This window comes from Salvelinus namaycush, chromosome 3, assembly GCF_016432855.1.
Source record: "Salvelinus namaycush isolate Seneca chromosome 3, SaNama_1.0, whole genome shotgun sequence".
Taxonomy (NCBI): domain Eukaryota; kingdom Metazoa; phylum Chordata; class Actinopteri; order Salmoniformes; family Salmonidae; genus Salvelinus; species Salvelinus namaycush.
The window spans coordinates 42,134,762-42,152,933 of record NC_052309.1 but is presented as its reverse complement, the minus strand read 5'-3'; the positions used below and the strand labels follow the sequence as shown (position 1 = coordinate 42,152,933).

Sequence of the window (18,172 nt, the reverse complement as noted above, 5' to 3'; positions counted from 1 at the left end):
TCAAGGATCTCTGTACTTTGCTCCGTTCATCTTCCCCTCGATCCTGAACTGGTCTCCCAGTCCCTGCTGCTGAAAAACATCCCCCATCGCAATGCTGACACCACGCTTCACCGTAGGGATGGTGTCAGGTTTCCTCCAGACATGACGCTTGGCATTCAGGTCAAAGAGTTCAATTTTGTTTTCATCAGACCAGAGAATCTTGTTTCTCATGGTCAGAGTCCTTTAGGTGCCTTATCAAATCAACTCAAAATGTATTGGTCACATACACGTGTTTAGCAGATGTTATTGCAGGTGTCGCGAAATTTTTGTGATTCTAGCTCAGACAGTGCAGTAATATCAGTTTCACAACATAACAACAAAAATACACATAAATCTAAGTAGGGTTGCAAAGGGTCAGAAACTTCCCGGGAAATTTCCTGGAATTTTGCTTAAATTTATCAAAAAAAGTTAGCTTATAACAGTGAACCTTTTTTGTGGGATACACAAGGCAATTTTAGGTATTGTGGCATATTTTGGTTAAACTATCCCCAATTCAATGGAATTGCAACCCTCTGCATGCACAGTGCATTCTTCCATCACATGTGCAGCGCACTATTCCATCACATGTCCAGCTGATTGTCAAAATCTTGCACACGAATGAGATGCTATTGAGCCCAAACTAAACACTTTGAGCCGAGGACTACTTGCTTTCTGGTAAGTTTTGATTACAATACTGAGTGGGGTGAATATAAACTCAGCAAAAAAAGAAACGTCCCTTTTTCAAGACCCTGTCTTTCAAAGATAATTCGTAAAAATCCATATAACTTCACAGATCTTCATTGTAAAGGGTTTAAACACTGTTTCCCATGCTTGTTCAATGAACCATGAACAATTAATGAACATGCACCTGTGGAACGGTCGTTAAGACACTAACAGCTTACAGATGGTACACAATTAAGGTCACAGTTATGAAAACTTAGGACACTTAAGAGGCCTTTCTACTGACTCTGAAAAACACCAAAAGAAAGATGCCCAGGGTCCCTGCTCATCGGCGTGAACGTGCCTTAGGCATAGTACAAGGAGGCATGAGGACTGCAGATGTGGCCATGGCAATAAATTGCAATGTCCGTACTGTGAGACGCCTAAGACAGTGAAACAGGGAGACAGGACGGACAGGTGATCGTCCTCGCAGTGGCAGACCACGTGTAACAACACCTGCAAAGGATCGGTACATCTGAACATTACACCTGCGGGACAGGTACAGGATGGCAACAACAACTGCCAGAGTTACACCAGGAACGCACAATCCCTCCATCAGTGCTCAGACTGTCCGCAATAGGCTGAGAGAGGCTGGTTTGAGGGCTTGTAGGCCTGTTGTAATGCAGGTCCTCACCAGACATCACCGGCAACAACGTCGTCTATGGGCACAAACCCACCGTCGCTGGACCAGACAGGACTGGCAAAAAGTGCTCTTCACTGACGAGTCGCGGTTTTGTCTCACCAGGGGTGATGGTCGGATTCGCGTTTATCATCGATGGAATGAGTGCTACAACTGAGGCCTGTACTCTGGAGCGGGATCGATTTGGAGGTGGAGGGTCCGTTATGGTCTTGGACGGTGTGTCTACAGCATCATCGGACTGAGCTTGTTGTCATTGCAGGCAATCTCAATGCTGTGCGTTACAAGGAAGACATCCTCCTCCCTCATGTGGTACCCTTCCTGCAGGCTCATCCTGACATGACCCTCCAGCATGACAGTGCCACCAGCCACACTGCTCGTTCTCTGCGTGATTTCCTGCAAGACAGGAATGTCGGTGTTCTGCCATGGCCAGCGAAGAGCCCACATCTCAATCCCATTGAGCACATCGGGGACCTGTTGGATCGGAGGGTGAGGCCTGGGGCCAATCCCCCAGAAATGTCCGGGAACTTGCAGGTGCCTTGGTGGAAGAGTGGGGTAACATCTCACAGCAAGAACTGGCAAATCTGTTGCAGTCCATGAGGAGGAGATGCACTGCAGTACTTAATGCAGCTGGTGGCCACACCAGATACTGACTGTTACTTTTGATTTTGACCCCCCCTTTGTTCAGGGACACATTATTCCATTTCTGTTAGTCACATGTCTGTGGAACTTGTTCAGTTAATGTCTCAGTTGTTGAATCTTATGTTCATACAAATATTTACACATGTTAAGTTTGCTGAAAATAAATGCAGTTGACAGTGAGAGGGCGTTTCTTTTTATATGAGTTTATTTTATATGGCACACATGGTTGTGTTAACTAGTAAATAGTAGCCTACAACAAAGTGTTTTTAAATCATTTTTAACTTGTTAACATTTTCTGCTAGTTAGTTTTTGCTACCATGTTGGTTTTAGCTTGCTTGAGCCTGCTGATTGAGGAGTGTTAATTCACCTGTTTCCATACATGTTTCTTCTTAAAACATTTATCTTACGAAGGAGTTGCTTAATCTAACTGTTTAACTATTTATCTGTACATGGAATTGTATGTTTCTTTTTACTCATTTTTTTCTAATCTGAAAATGGAGACATTTCACTGCAGTTAATGTAGAAAAGCTGTGTACATTCGCAAATACTGTGCCAAGTCATATGTGAAAAATGCAACAAAGATGCAAAATCATCTGGCCAAGTGCCTAAAGTTCCCTCAGCGCTCACAACAAGCAACTTCTGACAAAAGTCCCTTTTACTTCTATTCGAGGTGATAATACTGAATCAAACATCGATAGCAACAGCTCATGGTCCTCCTGGAATCAGAAGTTTTTTTTTTACTCAATGGAGGAACGCAGTCAGAGAAATGCTGATGAATGTCTTGCTCGAGCTGTGTATGCAACTGGTTCTCCTCTGATGCTCACAGGCAATGTGTATTGGAAGAGATTTCTGAGTATTGTTCGCCCAGCATACACCCCTCCAACCAGACATGCTTTATCTACTCATTTGCTGGATACAGAGTTCAGAGTTCAAGTGAAGGTCAAGCAAATCATAGAGAAAGCAGACTGTATTGCAATCATCTCTGATGGGTGGTCAAATGTTTGTGGACAAGGAATAATTAACTACATCATCTCCACCCCTCAACCAGTATTCTACAAGAGCACAGACACAAGGGACAACAGACACACCGGTCTCTACATTGCATATGAGCTGAAGGCAGTCAATGACCTTGGACCACAGAAGGTATTTGCACTGGTGACAGACAATGCTGCGAACATTAAGCCTGCTTGGTCTAAAGTGGAGGAGTCCTACCCTCACATCACACCCATTGGCTGTGCTGCTCATGCATTGAATATGCTCCTCAAGGACATCATGGCACTGAAAACAATGGATACACTCTACAAGAGAGCCAAGGAAATTGTTAGTTATGTGAAGGGTCATCACGTTATAGCAGCAATCTACCTCACCAAGCAAAGTGAGAAGAATAAGAGCACCACATTGAAGCTGCCCAGCAACAGCCATTGGGGTGGTGTTGTCATCATGTTTGACAGTCTCCTGGGAGGGAAGGAGTCTCTCCAGGAAATGGCCATATCACAGTCTGCCGATATGGACAGCCCCATCAAGAGGATCCTCCTGGATGATGTATTTTGAGAGAAAGTGGTAAGCAGCCTGAAACTCCCGAAACCTATAGCAGTAGCCATTGCATGGATTGAGAGAGACAATGCCATCCTGTCTGCTTGCAGATGTCAGAGAAGAAATCCGTACTGCCCTGCCCACTTCACTGTTGCTCCAAGCAGAGGAAACTGCAGTTCTGAAATACATCAAAAAGCATGAAGACTTCTGCCTGAAGCCCATACACGCCGCAACCTACATGTTGGACCCCAAGTATGCTGGCAAGTGCATCCTGTCTGGTGCAGAGATCAACAAGGCCTATGGTGTCATCACAACTGTGTCTCGCCACTATGGTCTGGATGAGGGCAAGGTTCTGGGCAGTCTGGCGAACTGGTCCTTGTTTGGGAACACACACCAAAGCACGCTACAGGCTGACCAAAACAAGGGTTGAAATATTGGTGGTCATCCGGACAAATTTGAGGCTTTTTGAGCCCGACAACGAGCCATCCTCAACAAGGTTGGAAAGTGACAGTGAAGATGAGGCCTCAGAGTCTGATGTTCAAGAGGTGGACATTGAGAAGGTCCAGGGAGAAGACATGGAAGCCTGAGAGGTCGACAACCAAAGCTTTATTTTCTAGACTATAATTTTACAGATGTATGATATAAACGTTTTTGGGAGATGCGATGGATCATTGGGGATCATTCAATATTCCCTTTCTTTTGTTGTTCAGTGAAATCATCCCATGTGAAGAGTCAACTAATTTAATAAAAGTTAAAATCGTAACTAAATTGTTTTTTTCCTATTGGAAGGATTTAATCATTTGCAATTATGTCTACTTATGATAAGGTAAAAGGTTTATGTTTCTGTCTCCATATGATATGGTAAATATATCCAATGCATTGAAATGGTATTAAAATTAATTCCCATGGAAAGTTTCCACCTCTGAATATTCTCCAAAATGTGCATTCCTAAATCTAAGTAAGGAATGAATTAAGAATATATATACATATATGTCAGAGCGGCATTGGACTAAGATACGGTGGCATAGTATAGAGTACAGTATATACATATGAGATGAGTAATGCAAGATACGGAGATATTATTAAAGTGGCTAGAGTTTAATTCCTTAAAGTGGCCAGTGATTCCTAATCTATGTCTACAGCGCCTCCCGGGTGGCGCAGTGGTCTAGGGCACTGCATCGCAGTGCTAGCTGCGCCACCAGAGTCTCTGGGTTCGCGCCCAGGCTGGGCTGGGTTCGCGCCCAGGCTCTGTCGCAACCGGGAGGTCCGTGGGGCGACGCACAATTGGCATAGCGTCGTCCGGGTTAGGGAGGGTTTGGCCGGTAGGGATATCCTTGTCTCAGTATGTAAAATGTAATATGTAATATGTAAAAATGTAAAATGTAATAAAATGTATGCACTCTACTGTAAGTCGCTCTGGATGCTAAATGCTAAATGACTAAAATGTACAGGCAGCAGCCTCTGATGTACTAGTGATGGCTGTTTAGCAGTCTGATGGCCTTGAGATAGAAGTTGTTTTTCAGTCTCTCGGTCCTAGCTTTGATGCACCTGTACTGACCTCACCTTCTGGATGATAGCGGGGTGAACAGGCAGTGGCTCGGGTGGTTGATGTCCTTGATGATCTTTTTGGCCTTCGTGTCCAGGAGGGCGAGAAGTTTGCCCCCGGTAAAGCGTTGGGCAGATCGCACCACCCTCTGGAGAGCTTTGCGGTTGTGGGCGGCGCAGTTGCCGTACCAGGCGGTGACACAGCCCGACAGGATGCTCTCAATTGTGCATCTGTAAAAGTTTGTGTGGGTTTTAGGTGTTAAGCCAAATTTCTTTAGCCTCCTGAGGCCTTTCGGCAAACTCCAAGCGGGCTGTCATGTGCCTTTTACTGAAGAGTGGCTTCCGTCTGGCCACTCTACCATAAAGGCCTGATCGGTGGAGTGCTGCAGAGATGGTTGTCCTTCTGGAAGTTTCTCCCATCTCCACAGAGGAACTCTGGAGCTCTGTCAGAGTGACTGTGGGTTCTTGGTCACCTCCCTGACCAAGGCCATTCTCCCGATTGCTCAGTTTGGCCAGGCAGCCATCTCTAGGAAGAGTCTTAGTGGTTCGAAACTTCTTCCATTTAAGAATGATGGAGGCCACTACGGACAATTCCTTTGACCTCATGGCTTGGTTTTTGCTGTGACATGCACCGGCAACTGCGGGACCTTATATAGACAAGTGTGTGCCTTTCTAAATCATGTTCAATCAAATGATTTTAACACAGATGGACTCCAATCAAGTTGTAGAAACATCTCAAGGATGATCAATGGAAACAAGATGCACATGAGCTCAATTTTGAATCTCTAGGGAGTTTTTCCTAGCTACCGTGCTTCTACATCTGCATTGCTTGCTGTTTTAGGCTGGGTTTCTGTACAGCACTTTGTGACATCTGCTGATGTAAAAAGGGCTTTATAAGAAGACAGAAAATGCATTCAGTTAAAGTTTTTAAGGGTCTGAATACTTATGTAAATAAGGTATCTGTTTATTTGTAATACATATTCAATAATGTAGAAAACCAGTTTTCGCTTGTCATTATGGGGTTTTGTTTGTAGATTGATGAGGAAAATGTTTGATTTAATCCATTTTAGAATAAGGCTTTAAAAAAAAAAAGTTAAAGGGGTTTAATACTTTCCAAAATGCAATGTATACACTGGTTTGTATCCAAAGAACAGCAGACTTCTCCTTAGAAAGCACATATCCTGAACTGGTTCAGTCATTTCAACTCACCAGCTGTATAAATGGAGACATGCGTCAAATAATCTAAACCATGTGAGAGAGCAAGAGGGCGAGCGAGATTGAGGATAGAGACGGGGTGGGGGGAGTCTTAACTATGGAAAGCTCAGCAGTTTTGTGGTGATTTGCCTTCCATACCTTCCTGAGTTGCTGCTCCTTCTGCAGCCTGGCAGTCTTGGCAGGGTCTGACACTTGGTTCCTGTAGTTCTCACAGGCAGTGATCCTGGTTTGGCTCACTTGCACTATGCCCTCCAGGTATGCCTTCCACAACATGTACATGTTCCTGTGACAACAGACACACAATAGTCAGTGTGAATACTGGTAATATCCCTGATATTTTTTTATGTTCTTGGTTGTGACGACACAATACAAGAACTGTTGGTTCAACCAGTTAATCTTTTGAACAAGAACCTTTATTTAAAAGGCAATGACAATTCGGACATGAGAGAACCTGGACTAAATACAGTACAAAATATCAAAGAGTCTAGAAAAAAATGCCAAATAATAATATGTAGCTTTCAATAATACACACTGATACTGGTAGTACTATTACGGAAGAACGAGAGAGACATTGCTGACGCTGCTGAGACAATAATGGTTCACTCATTGGCTAGAGGTCTTACCCGTGGTCTGTTGGCTCCTCTGATAGGCTGTCTGGCCATTCCCTCTTCAGGTACTGATTGGCCAGCTTGTGTAGAGCCTGGGAGGGAGGAAGAGGATCGATGACCTTTAATCTCTGAACTCCAGACCCACTTACTGTGCCCCACTTACTGATCTTACAGTTGAAGTCGGAAGTTTACATACACCTTAACAAAATACATTTAAACTCAGTTTTCACAATTCCTGACATTTAATCCTTGTAAAAATTCCCTGTTTTAGGTCAGTTAGGATCACCACTATATTTTAAGAATGTGAAATGTCAGAATAATAGTAGAGAGAATGATTTATTATTTCAGCTTTTATTTCTTTCATCACATTCCCAGTGGGTCAGAAGTTTACATACACTCAATTAGTATTTGGTAGCATTGCCTTTAAATTGTTTGCCTTCAGCATTGCCTTTAAACCCTTGTTGTCCTTAAGCCATTTTGCCACAACTTTGGAAGTATGCTTGGGGTCATTGTCCATTTGGAAGACCCATTTGCGACCAAGCTTTAACTTCCTGACTGATGTCTTGAGATGCTGCTTCAATATATCCACATCATTTTCCTCCCTGATGATGCCATCTATTTTGTGAAGTGCACCAGTCCCTCCTGCAGCAAAGCACCCCCACAACATGATGCTGCCACCCCCGTGCTTCACGGTTGGGATGTTGTTCTTTGGCTTGCAAGCCTCCCCCTTTTTCCTCAAACATAACAATGGTCATTATGGCCAAACAGTTCAATTTTTGTTTCATCAGACATTTCTCCAAAAAGTACGATCTATGTCCCCATGTGCAGTTGAAAACCGTAGTCTGGCTTTTTTATGGCGATTGTGGAGCAGTGGCTTCTTCCTTGCTGAGCGGCCTTTCAGGTTATGTCGATAAAGGACTCGTTTTACTGTGGATATAGATACTTTTGTACCTGTTTCCTCCAGCATATTCACAAGGTCCTTTGCTGTTGTTCTGGAATTGAGTTGCACTTTTCGCACAAAAGTACGTTCATCTCTAGGAGACAGAACGCGTCTCCTTCCTGAGCGGTATGACGGCTGCGTGGTCCCATGGTGTTTATACTTGCGTACTATTGTGCGCACTATTGTTTGTACAGATAAACGTGGTACCTTAAGGCATTTGGAAATTGCTGAAATCTGATGTCTTGGCTGATTTCATTTTATTTTCCCATGATGTCAAGCAAAGAGGCACTGAGTTTGAATGTAGGCCTTGAAATATATCCACAGGTACACCTCCAATTAGGCTAATTGACATCAGTTATCAGAAGATTCTAAAGCCATGACATCATTTTCTGGAATTTTCCAAGCTGTTTAAAGGCACAGTCAACTTAGTGTATGTAAACTTCTGACCCACTGGAATTGTGATACAGTAAATTATAAGTGAAATAATCTGTCTGTAAACAATTGTTGGAAAAATGACTTGTATCATGCACAAAGTAGATGTCCTAACTGACTTGCCAAAACTATAGTTTGTTAACAAGAAATTTGTGGAGTGGTTGAAAAACAAGTTTTAATGACTCCAACCTAAGTATGTAAACTTCAGACTTCAACTGTACTTACTGAAACGCTCGTTTTTCGCTTTCCATTACAAAACGTTTTGCTACGGTATGTCCTAATGAACACGACACTAAACCGTAATCTGTGTGTAGAGCCCTACGGGCCCTGGTCAAAGTAGTGCAGCACAATATAGGGAAGAGGTTGCCATTTCAGAAGCAGCCATGGACTCATTCACCTGTACTATGTAGAGCTTGCTGGTTTTCTGTTCTACCTGATAATTAATTGCACACACACACCTCTTGTCCCAGTTTGAAATCAGTCCCTGATTAGAGATAAACAATGAAAGAATGCAGTGCAACTGGCTTCGAGGTCCAGAGTTGAGTTAAACCAAAGCAGCACCCCCAGAAATACCGCGGACCGGCAGTAAGGTTGAGCTTTGAGGAACTGAAATAGCGTTGCAGAGTAAACAAAGAACATACATGTTTACATTTATTTATTTTTGGACTTTAGCATGCGATAGTGATGGGGGGGGGGGGGGGGGACCCCGCTACAGTTGACAATATATTGTATAGTTTTGACAATATCGCAATATTATTTTCACACTAGTTGGCTGTACCTGCACCAAAACTCCAGTATTTTTCCTTCATAGCTTGTTCTTCATCTTTTTAAATAGGGAGCCAATTTGTTTCTAGCACTTTTATTTCCACGACTGATCAAAACTCATTTTCTCATGGCTCTCTCTTGTCCCTCTGCAACAGACATATGGTCAGCAATATGTTTGGAACATCAAATCACAATAAAATCACAGTATCGAATCGTGAGAGAGAATCGCAATACATATCGTAGGTGGTGTAACAGTGTTGCTTCAGTCTCTCTCCTCGCCCCTACCTGGGCTCGAACCAGGGACCCTCTCCACACAACAATTGACACCCATGGTTACCTATCGCTCCACAAAAGCCACAGCCCTTGCAGAGCAAGGGAAACAACTACTTCAAGGTCTCAGAGCAAGTGATGTCACCGATTGAAACGCTATTAGCGCGCAGCGCGCTAACTAGCTAGCCATTTCACACCGGTTACATCGGCACCTAAGTTTCATGATAATATCGTATCATAAGGTCTCTCAGAAATTCCCAGCCCTAGTATGCGAGGGAGCATTTGTTTGCAAAAACGTGCACACGGACGCACGGCTATACAGAGCACATTCTCAGCTGAACAGAAAGACAGGTGATCTAAATTGGGACTTAAAGTTCATGCAGGGCGGTCAGATCCATCTAGCCAACTCCTATGGTCATTGCCATACCAGAACTATTTGAGTTGGCTATACAGCGCCAACAGATGGGACCAGGCTAAAGTCAATCCACAAGGGACACACTTTAGGCCCAGTCTCTAAACCCTTTGGTCTCTCTGGGTTCTGGTGTCAAAGCCCCAAACGGCAGAATCCACCACCACAAACCCAGCCATTGTGGGAGTCACAGAGAGTGCAGCCAGCAGGGTGTGAGGGAAGAGGGGAAGGCAGGATGGGGTAAGAACAAGGGACAGAGTGTCATTTCATCACTTACTGTGATTTGAATATCAAATCGGGTCATGGCAGCATGCAGGTGTTAAGAGATGAAAAAGAGAGGGTTAGTGAAGAAGAGCCAGAAGGAGGAGGGGTAGGCTAGAGGAAAAGAAGAGTTTCAGAGTCCACTGTGACCCACTTTGATTTAACAGTCTAACTCTAGTCTCTAATTTGGCGCCAAAAAACAGAGGATGCCATTTAACCTGCACAGGCCCAATAAAGCCATCTGCTGCTTTTACCAAGGTCCTGTTCATTAGGGCAAACGTTTTGAAACATTTTGCAATGGAAAATTAATTAGTATTCTGTTTGTCTCTTTTCTTCCATTTGATGCCTAATGCACACGACCTAATAGTTCAGAGACCAAAGCAGAAAGCCGAGTGAGAAGAATACTGTTGTATTATCACAACTGTCTGTATTGAAACATATTGGGAAAGTCATATTGATTGCATGTACCGCCAATCCTCATTGCTGAACAACTATACAGTGTGTGCTCTTGGTGTAAGGCGAAGGTGCCCTTAGACGCTGATTTTGAGTCCGTTTTTCATTTTCCCAACTAATGGTCAAAGGGACAATCCGCCGTTCAAACAATAAAGTAGTCACACCCCACCACTGATTTGGTAAACAGCTGATGGGGCCACTCAAATTCATGGGCAGAGCTATGGATGCAAGGACTGACTATCTGTGAGATCAAATTTAGAGTTTTAACCATGTTATGAGCCTATATATATATATATTATTTTTTTTTACAATTACAATGTTTACAAACATTGGAGTAAACACAAGCGCATGAGGCATTTCAAAGTTGGTGTAGCGGACCACAAATGCCCCCTGGCGACGAGGGTTCGAGACCCATCTTGGCCACCCTCTGTCTATGCCCTCATCTCTACATTTCCTGCTGTACTGTGAAATATATCATATTAATCCTTCAAAATGTTTTACAAAATAATCAAATGGGTATTAATATAAAAGTAAAAACAATTACGTAGCAATCACAGAGTGCCACTTTAAGGTTAGGATTGGGTGAGGGGAAGCTGATCCTAGGGGAAATTTCTCACCACCAGAGATTTTTTATACATCTAACCCAAGATATACCACAGCCTGTCATTTCCAATGGGAGCAAATTAATCATAGCGCAGGCAAGCAGATCCAAGCACGTGCTAGCGGGATGCTATTGGCGCGTTCTAGCATGTATTGGCATATTTCTGTTACGGAACGCCTACTCTGATGTGTGCATATGCAATAACTAAATTCGCCCTCGCGCGCCTAAACAACTACATTTTTTGAATACTTTGACAAAGGGTAAAGTCTACAAAACTTAGTGCACTCGGTTCTTAACAGATTTTAGTTTTAGGAAAAAACTGAATTGAGATGAAATGTTTTGGTAATGACAGAAATCCATCTCGCTCCATCTTCTCCCACTGGGCTTCCTTTCATCACCATATTTGGTGGCGAGTGGAAATGCCAACCGGATGCCCCTGAGCAAGGCAGTTAACCCACTGTTCCCCATGCGCCGAAGACTTGGATGTCGATGAAGGCAGCCCCCCGCACCTCTGATTCAGAGGGGTTGGGTTAAATGCGGAAGACACATTTCAATTGAATGCATTCAGTTGTACAACTGACTAGGTATCCCCCTTTCCCTGTATACATCCGGTTAAACATCTGCCTCATTGCTCTATCTGTGCCAGTGTGTGTGCTCTTTAGGGAAATCAAAATGGCTACAATCAAATGACCTATTATGAAAAAAAAGAAGCCACAAACGCGTTCTAGGTAGACAGGGGGTGTTCGTCAGCTGCCATACCCCATTTGTGTCAAAGTACGATGAGTTGTGCATTCTTTTATGGGTCTTTGGGCACCAATGTTGTACTGGGCTGTCAGTTGACTAACTGTAGCAGTCTGTTGCTCTGCACAATTCACATCAGCCTCCTTTGTCCTCTTTCATCAATGAACTGTTTTTGACCACTGGCCTGCTGTTGGCTGGATGTCCTTTGGGTGGTGGACCATTCTTGATACACATGGGAAACTGTTGAGGGTGAAAGACCCAGCAGCGTTGCAGTTCTTGACGCTAGTCTTGGGCGGTATACCGTATACCGGGGTATAAGGGAAATAGCCACGGGATGGTTTTTCAATACCGCCAAAACTATTTATTTTAAGTTTTTGAATACTTGTAGTTACTTTTTTAAGTAAATACCTGCAGTCAACTTGTGCAATACATTACGATATAAAGAAGATTGCGTTCATTTCCCACATCATTTTTCATTATGAAACTTACTGGTAGCCCCCATTCGCGTGGTGTTTTCTCACTCACTGTTGTGCAGCATGCTCCAGGTGATCTAATTACTTATAACTATTATGTTAACTGTCTAAAATGTACTAAATGTTCTGCAGTTCTGCATTTTGTTTGCTAATTTAGTAGCTAGTTAGCTATCTAGCTAAGTGGTTAGCTGCTTCCAAAACCAAGCTTCACTTGTTAGCCTAATAGCAGCGAATCCCCTCCTGGATCAAGAGCCTTGCTCTCTAATATTTGTTTTTGTGCGTTGTGAGTAGCATTTTTGAGTTACTTGTAAAACTTTGTGCTGGAATGTCTGTCCTGCAAATTGTTTTGGTCAAAGACTGTAAAATGCTCGCAATGCGTTCATTAGCATTTCGTTAACATTCTCTATGGGATATTACATGTACTTGTTAGCACTGCAAACCTTCAGATTACAGAGGCTATGTGGGGTATGAAAATAGCGTCCCTTCTGTTCAGTGCAAGTATTACTGAATATCCCGGTATGGCTCAAGGTCGGCATGAAGGTATGACAATCTGGATACCGCCCAAGCATACTTGACACACTCAAACCGGTGCGCCTGGCACCTACTACCATACCCTGTTCAAAGGCACTAAAATATTTTGTCTGAATGGCACACGTTCTCAATCCATGTCTCAATTGTAAAAAGGCTTAAACATCCTTCTTTAACCTGTCTCCTCCCCTTCATCTCCACTAGATTTAATTAGTGACATCAATAAGGGATCATAGCTTTCACCTGGATTCACCTGGTCAGTCTGTCATGGAAAGAGCAGGTGCTCCTAATGTTTTGTACACTCAGTGTATATTACTGAGTGGGGGACATGTCAAATCAAAATCACACTTTATTCGTCACATTCTTCGTAAACAACAGGTGTGGACTACTTACGGGGCCTTGCAGAAAGAAAAGAGAAATAATAGGAAAGTAAAAGACGTTATATTAAAAGTAATAGATACAATGAGTAATGACAACTTTGCTATACTTACATTTTTATTTTATTTAGGTAGATATGTACATATAACTAGGAATAAAGTGACAGATAGTAAACAGTAGTAGCACCGTATGTGATGAGTAAAAAAAAGTTCTTGCAAAAAAGGGTCAATCCAGATAGTCTGGGTAGCTATTTGGTTAACTATTTAACAAACTATTTAGCAGTCTTATTGCTTGTGGGGTAGAAGCTGTTCAGGGTCTTGTTGGTTCCAGGCTTGGTGCATTGGTACTGCATGGTGCATTGTTGTGCCCTCTTCACGACTGTGTTGGTGTGTTTGGACCATGATAGAGCCTTAGTGATGTGGACACCGAGGAACTTGAAGCTCTCGACCTGCTCTACTACAGGCCCGTCAATGTGAAGGGGGGCGTGCTCTGTCCTCAGTTTCCTGTAGTCCACGATCAGCTCCTTTGTCTTGCTGACGTTAAGGGAAAGGTTGTTGTCCTGGCACCACACTGCCAGGTCTCTGACCTCCTCCCTTTAGGCGGTCTCATCATCGGTGATCAGGCCTACCACCATTGCGTCATCGGCAAACTTAATGATGGTGTTGGAGTCGTGCAAAGCCACACAGTCGTGGGTGAACAGGGAGTGCAGAAGGGGACTAAGCACGCACCCCCGAGGGTCCCCGTGCTGAGGGTCAGCGTGGCGGATGTGTTGCCTCCACCCACCACCTGGGGGCATCCCGTCAGGAAGTCCAGGATCCAGTTGCAGAGGGAGATGTTCAGTACCAGGGTCCTTAGCTTAGTGATGAGTTGAGGGCACTATTATGTTGAACACTGAGCTGTAGTCAATGAACAGCATTCTCACATAGATGTTCCTTTTGTCCAAGCTGGAAAAGGCAGTGTTGAATGCAATAGAGATTGCATCTTCTGTGGATCTGTTGGGGCAGTATGCAAAATGGACTGGGTCCAGGGTGTCTGGGATGATGGTGTTGATGTGAGCCATTCAAAGCATTTCATGGCTACAGATGTTAGTGCTACGGGGCGACAGTCATTTCGACAGGCTACCTTGGGCACATGGACTATGGTGGTCTTCTTGAAACATGTAGGTATTAGACTGTTGGGAGTGTGTGCGTCTGTGGCTGCGCTGCACTTTACAAAGCGGTTTCATAACTGTAATGCTATCTGACAGTTTCTCTGAACTCACCGTGTGCGACCTGAAGCAGGGTCATATTCACTAAGCAACAAAGGGAAGAAAACATTAGCGCACATTGTTGCGAAACATTTTGCAATGAAAAATTTGTTTAGAAAACTTTAAGTAGGTCCCTCCCAGTTCTGTTCTGTTTGCTATCATTTGGTTCCTAGTAAGTACACACACACAGTGACAGGATACCAACAGCAGGGCTGCGTGATGACCTTTAACCTCTACTGGGATGCCACCACATTGCTGTGATGTCCTGAGTGTCTTGGTAAGAGAGGGAGACATATACAGAGAGACAGAGCGAAGACAGCTAATCTCTGCAAGAGTAGCCTAAGTATATATTCTTTCAATAAGTTTTGTTGGTATAGTCTGGCTAAGTCAATTCTAGTTAAGTGCTGCCCTTCTACATAGTAGCCTGTTTAATCATTGATTTGAACTACTGAATGCTATGTACTGCGAAGTGTTGGGAACATTGACTGGTTTCAGATCAATTTGTGATAGCTTTCTGATAATTGGCAGATGAGTGTTAGAGGGGGTATTTTTCTTCACCTCTGCTAGGCAATCATCAATTAGTTATAGTACTTCAGTTGCCCCTATTTCTTCAGCGGTGGCGTTGTCATGCGGTGGCGTTGTCACCCAAAACAAAGACGTTCTGCAGAGTTATTCGAGGAAGGAAAGAGCCAAAGCTTCACGGCACTCTCTCACTTCAGTGTCTTACCTAGTTATTTTTAGATTCTCATTTTTCTCTTTTGGAACTTTGTCAAGTATGTATGTGATTTCTATCCCTGATCGCTCCTCTCAGTATGTTTTACAGACGCTCCCCACCAAGTGGATGCAACCCTTCTAATCTAGTGTACCCTGTGAGCACAACCCATAATTTCCAGACGATGGCTCACCATTCATCGTACTGGGCAATGTCAACCTCCTGGCGCCTGACTTCGACTCATTTCTTTCCACCTCTATTTCCTCTCCTTGCCTTTTTGAACTCACCCTGACCTCCCAGTCGCCTCCCACTCATAATGCAGGGAATATGCTTGACCTCATCTTTACTAGGGGCTGTTCGCTGACTGATCTCACGGCAACCCCCATCCAGGTCTCTGATGTTTGTTTTTGTTTTGTGTCTCTTTGTTTTTGTTTTTCTCTCCCCCAACCTTACCGACTCGCCCCTACCCAGATGGTCATCTGTCGTCGCAAACTTCGCTCTCTCTCTCCTCCTACCACCCCTCTTCTATCCCATAATCTCTTCCTTCCGCTAAATCGTTCTCCCACCTGTCTCCTGACTCTGCCTCTTCGACCCTCCCTTTCCGCCTCTGACTCCCACTGTCCCCTTTCCTCCCAGGCAGCTCAACCCTCCCCTCCTGCTCTGTGGCTGAGTGACTCACTGAGTCGTGAAAGAACGGGGCAGCAGGCAGTTGAATGACAATTTGGGAAAACAAAACTCCACAAGGACCTAGCATCCCTCCTCTCTACCTTCTCTTCTGTATTCACTTCTAAAGGCTCTTCCTATCACTAAATTCCAAGCCTCTGCTTCCAATCCCCATAAAATATTTTACACCTTTTCCCTCATTAATTCTCCACCACTTCCCCCCCTCTGCAGACGGCTTTGTCAACTACTTTGAAAAAAAGGTTGACAACATCCGCTCCTCATTCACTCAGCCTACTGAGTCCAATGGTCCTACTCACACAGAACTACCCTACACCTTGACCTCTTTCTCCCTTCTCTCTCCAGATGAAATCCTACAACTAGTGATGTCCAGCCACCCGACAACCTGCCCACTGGACCCCATCCCGCTTCCCTTGTCCATACTATATCTGGAGATCTACTCCCATTTCTCACCAACTCATCCCTGACCACTGGCTGCGTTCCCTCTGACTTCAAGATTGCCAGTCGCTCCCCATTACAAGAAACCAACACTCGACCCATCTCATGTAAAAAACTACAGACCAGTTTCCCTTTCTTCTTTACTTTCCAAAACATTTGAGCGTGCCGTCTCTGACCAACTCTCTCGTTATCTCGCTCAGAACGATCTTCTAGATCATAACCAGTCAGGCTTCAATACGGGTCACTCAATGGAGACTGCTCAGCCAAAGTAGACTCTCTCTCCTCTGTTCTCATCGTCCTGGATCTATCCACTGCCATCGACAGTGTGAACCATCTCTCTACCCTCTCAGGGCTGGGCGTCTCAGCCTCTGCATACTCCTGGATTGCATCCTGACTGGCAAGACGCTTCTACCAGGTGGCACGGAGAGAATCTGTGTCTGTACCACATGCCCTCACTACTGGTGTCCCCCACGGCTCGGTACTAGGCCCTCTTTTCTCTATACACCACGTCACTCGGCTCCGTCTTATCCACTCATGGTCTCTCCTATCATTGCTATGCGGATGACACTTAACTACTTTTCTCATTCCCCCCTTCTGACACTTAGGTGGTGACCCGCATCTCTGCATGCTTAGCAGATATCTCAGCTTGGATGTCAAGCTCAACCTCGGCAAGACGGAGCTGCTCTATTACCTCTCCATCACGGTCAACAATTCCACTGAGTCCCCCTCCCAGAGTGCAAAGAACCTTGGCGTGATCCTGAACAACACACTGTCGTTCTTTAAAAACATAAAAGCAGCAATTCATTCCAGCAGATTGATGTTCTACAATATCAGTAGAGTACAACTTTTCCTCACACATAAAGCTGCGCAGGTTCTATTCCAGGCACTTGCCATATGGGCTCCCCGCTTGTGCCATCAAACCCCTGCTACTTATTCAGAATGCCGCAGCCTGTCTGGTGTTCAACCTTCCCAAGTACTCCCATGCTCCTCCGTATACTCCACTGGCTCCAGCTGAAGCTCGCATTGACTACAAGACCATGGTGCTTGCATAAAGAACAGCAAGGGGAACTGCTCCTCCCTACCTTCAGGCTATTCTCAAACCCTACATCCAAACCCGAGTACTCCGTTCTACCACCTCTGGTCTCTTTGCCGTCCCACCCCTATGGGAGGTCAGCTCCCACTCAGCCCAGTCAAAGCTCTTCTGTCCTGGCACCCCAAAGATGGAACCAGCTTCCTCCTGATGCTAGGACAGCAGAGTCCCTGCCCATCTTCCGAAAACATCTGAAATCCTACCTCTTCAAAGAGTATCTTAAATAACACATCTCTTAACTTCTACTTCATCACAATCCCGGATCCGGGAGCACCCCCATCAGTAAAAAAGCTGACTAGCATAGCCTAGCATAGCGTCACAAGTAAATACTAGCATCTAAATATCATTAAATCACAAGTCCAAGACACCAGATGAAAGATACACATCTTGTGAATCCAGCCAGCATTTCTGATTTTTAAAATGTTTTACAGGGAAGACACAATATGTATTTCTATTAGCTAACCACGATAGCAAAAGACACAACTTTTTTTTCCCACCATTTTTTTCCTGCATAGGTAGCTATCACAATTTCGACCAAATAAAGATATAAATAGTCACTAACCAAGAAACAACCTCATCAGATGACAGTCTGATAACATATTTATTGTATAGCATATGTTTTGTTAGAAAAATGTGCATATTTCAGGTATAAATCATAGTTTTACATTGCAGCCACCATCACAACTCTCACCAAAGCAACTAGAATAACTACAGAGACCAACGTGAATTACCTAAATACTCATCATAAAACATTTATGAAAAATACACAGCGTACAGCAAATGAAAGACAAAGATCTTGTGAATCCAGCCAATATTTCAGATTTTTTAAGTGTTTT

At 44.1% G+C, this 18,172-nt stretch overlaps 1 protein-coding gene across 1 annotated transcript in view; it reads right to left on the bottom strand.

Moving 5' to 3' along the window:
- LOC120031553 (F-BAR and double SH3 domains protein 2-like) overlaps positions 1–18,172 on the bottom strand; it is a 50,743-nt gene that overhangs the window by 18,228 nt on the left and 14,343 nt on the right. Inside the window, exons 4-5 of the mRNA XM_038977361.1 lie at positions 6,934–7,010; positions 6,449–6,593 (exon numbers count right to left, since the gene is read on the bottom strand). Coding sequence (XP_038833289.1) covers positions 6,449–6,593; positions 6,934–7,010 — 222 coding nt within the window. The remainder of the gene's footprint in view (positions 1–6,448; positions 6,594–6,933; positions 7,011–18,172) is intronic.